Genomic DNA, 819 nt, shown 5'->3' with positions numbered 1-819 from the left:
TCCAGATTCTGATGAAACCAGTTTCGCTCCCGATTCTGATGAAACCAGTTTCACTCCCGATTCTGATGAAACCAGTTTCACTCCCGATTCTGATGAAACCAGTTTCACTCCAGATTCTGCTCACCTGTAGAGCTGCTTGTCTGCAGTGCGACAGGTGATCGTATCGATCAAACCCTCCCTCCCAGAACTTACCTGTGATGAAGCTGACCGTGGAGCTGTCACAGCAGGTGAGCGGTGGCTCCCCCCACGTTACCATGGAAACCCTGAAGTTATAATACCAGGCGGGCAGCAGGTCGGTGACTCTCTGAAGACAGACAAGCAAACTGAGAAGAGGCCCTGACAGCACCACGGCCCAATCCCATCACACCTGCTGCGTTACCACGGAGGCGATGACGGACGCCGTCGCGGCGATCTCGTAGTAGGTGGTCCATTCAGACGCCAGCGTGACGGGGTTAAAGAAGAAGGTCTGCAGGGTGTACTTTCTGAAGGCCACATGGTACGGACGCTGCCAGCTCAGGATGACCGCCGTCGGGCTCAGAGGGTAAACGGTCAGCTCCCGAACACCTGTGGGCTCTAAACCACACACACCTGTGTCAGACACACACCTCCGGTTCTCCAACCCCGAGGACGGAACAAGATAATCACCGATGTCGATGATGACGGGCTCCGACGGAGGACTGATCAGAGGGCCGTTAGTGTGATAGACCACCACTCGGTACTGAGCGCCCGGCGTCAGGTTGCTGATGATGTCACTCGTCGAGTTCTCCTGGGAAAACGTCACAAAGTTGTCAGCACTGCTGAGGACAAACCTGTCCAACC

At 55.4% G+C, this 819-nt stretch overlaps 1 protein-coding gene across 1 annotated transcript in view; it reads right to left on the bottom strand.

Annotated features, from left to right (window-relative positions):
- ptpro (protein tyrosine phosphatase receptor type O) overlaps positions 1-819 on the bottom strand; it is a gene marked incomplete at its 5' end in the record, with an annotated part of 42,861 nt that overhangs the window by 38,679 nt on the left and 3,363 nt on the right. The window contains 3 exon segments of the mRNA XM_037981233.1: positions 193-304; positions 380-573; positions 646-766. Of these exon segments, the coding sequence (XP_037837161.1) occupies positions 193-304; positions 380-573; positions 646-766 (427 nt within the window).

The sequence above is a fragment of the Kryptolebias marmoratus genome, linkage group LG18 (assembly GCF_001649575.2).
Source record: "Kryptolebias marmoratus isolate JLee-2015 linkage group LG18, ASM164957v2, whole genome shotgun sequence".
Taxonomy (NCBI): domain Eukaryota; kingdom Metazoa; phylum Chordata; class Actinopteri; order Cyprinodontiformes; family Rivulidae; genus Kryptolebias; species Kryptolebias marmoratus.
This window is presented reverse-complemented; position numbering and strand designations above follow the sequence as displayed.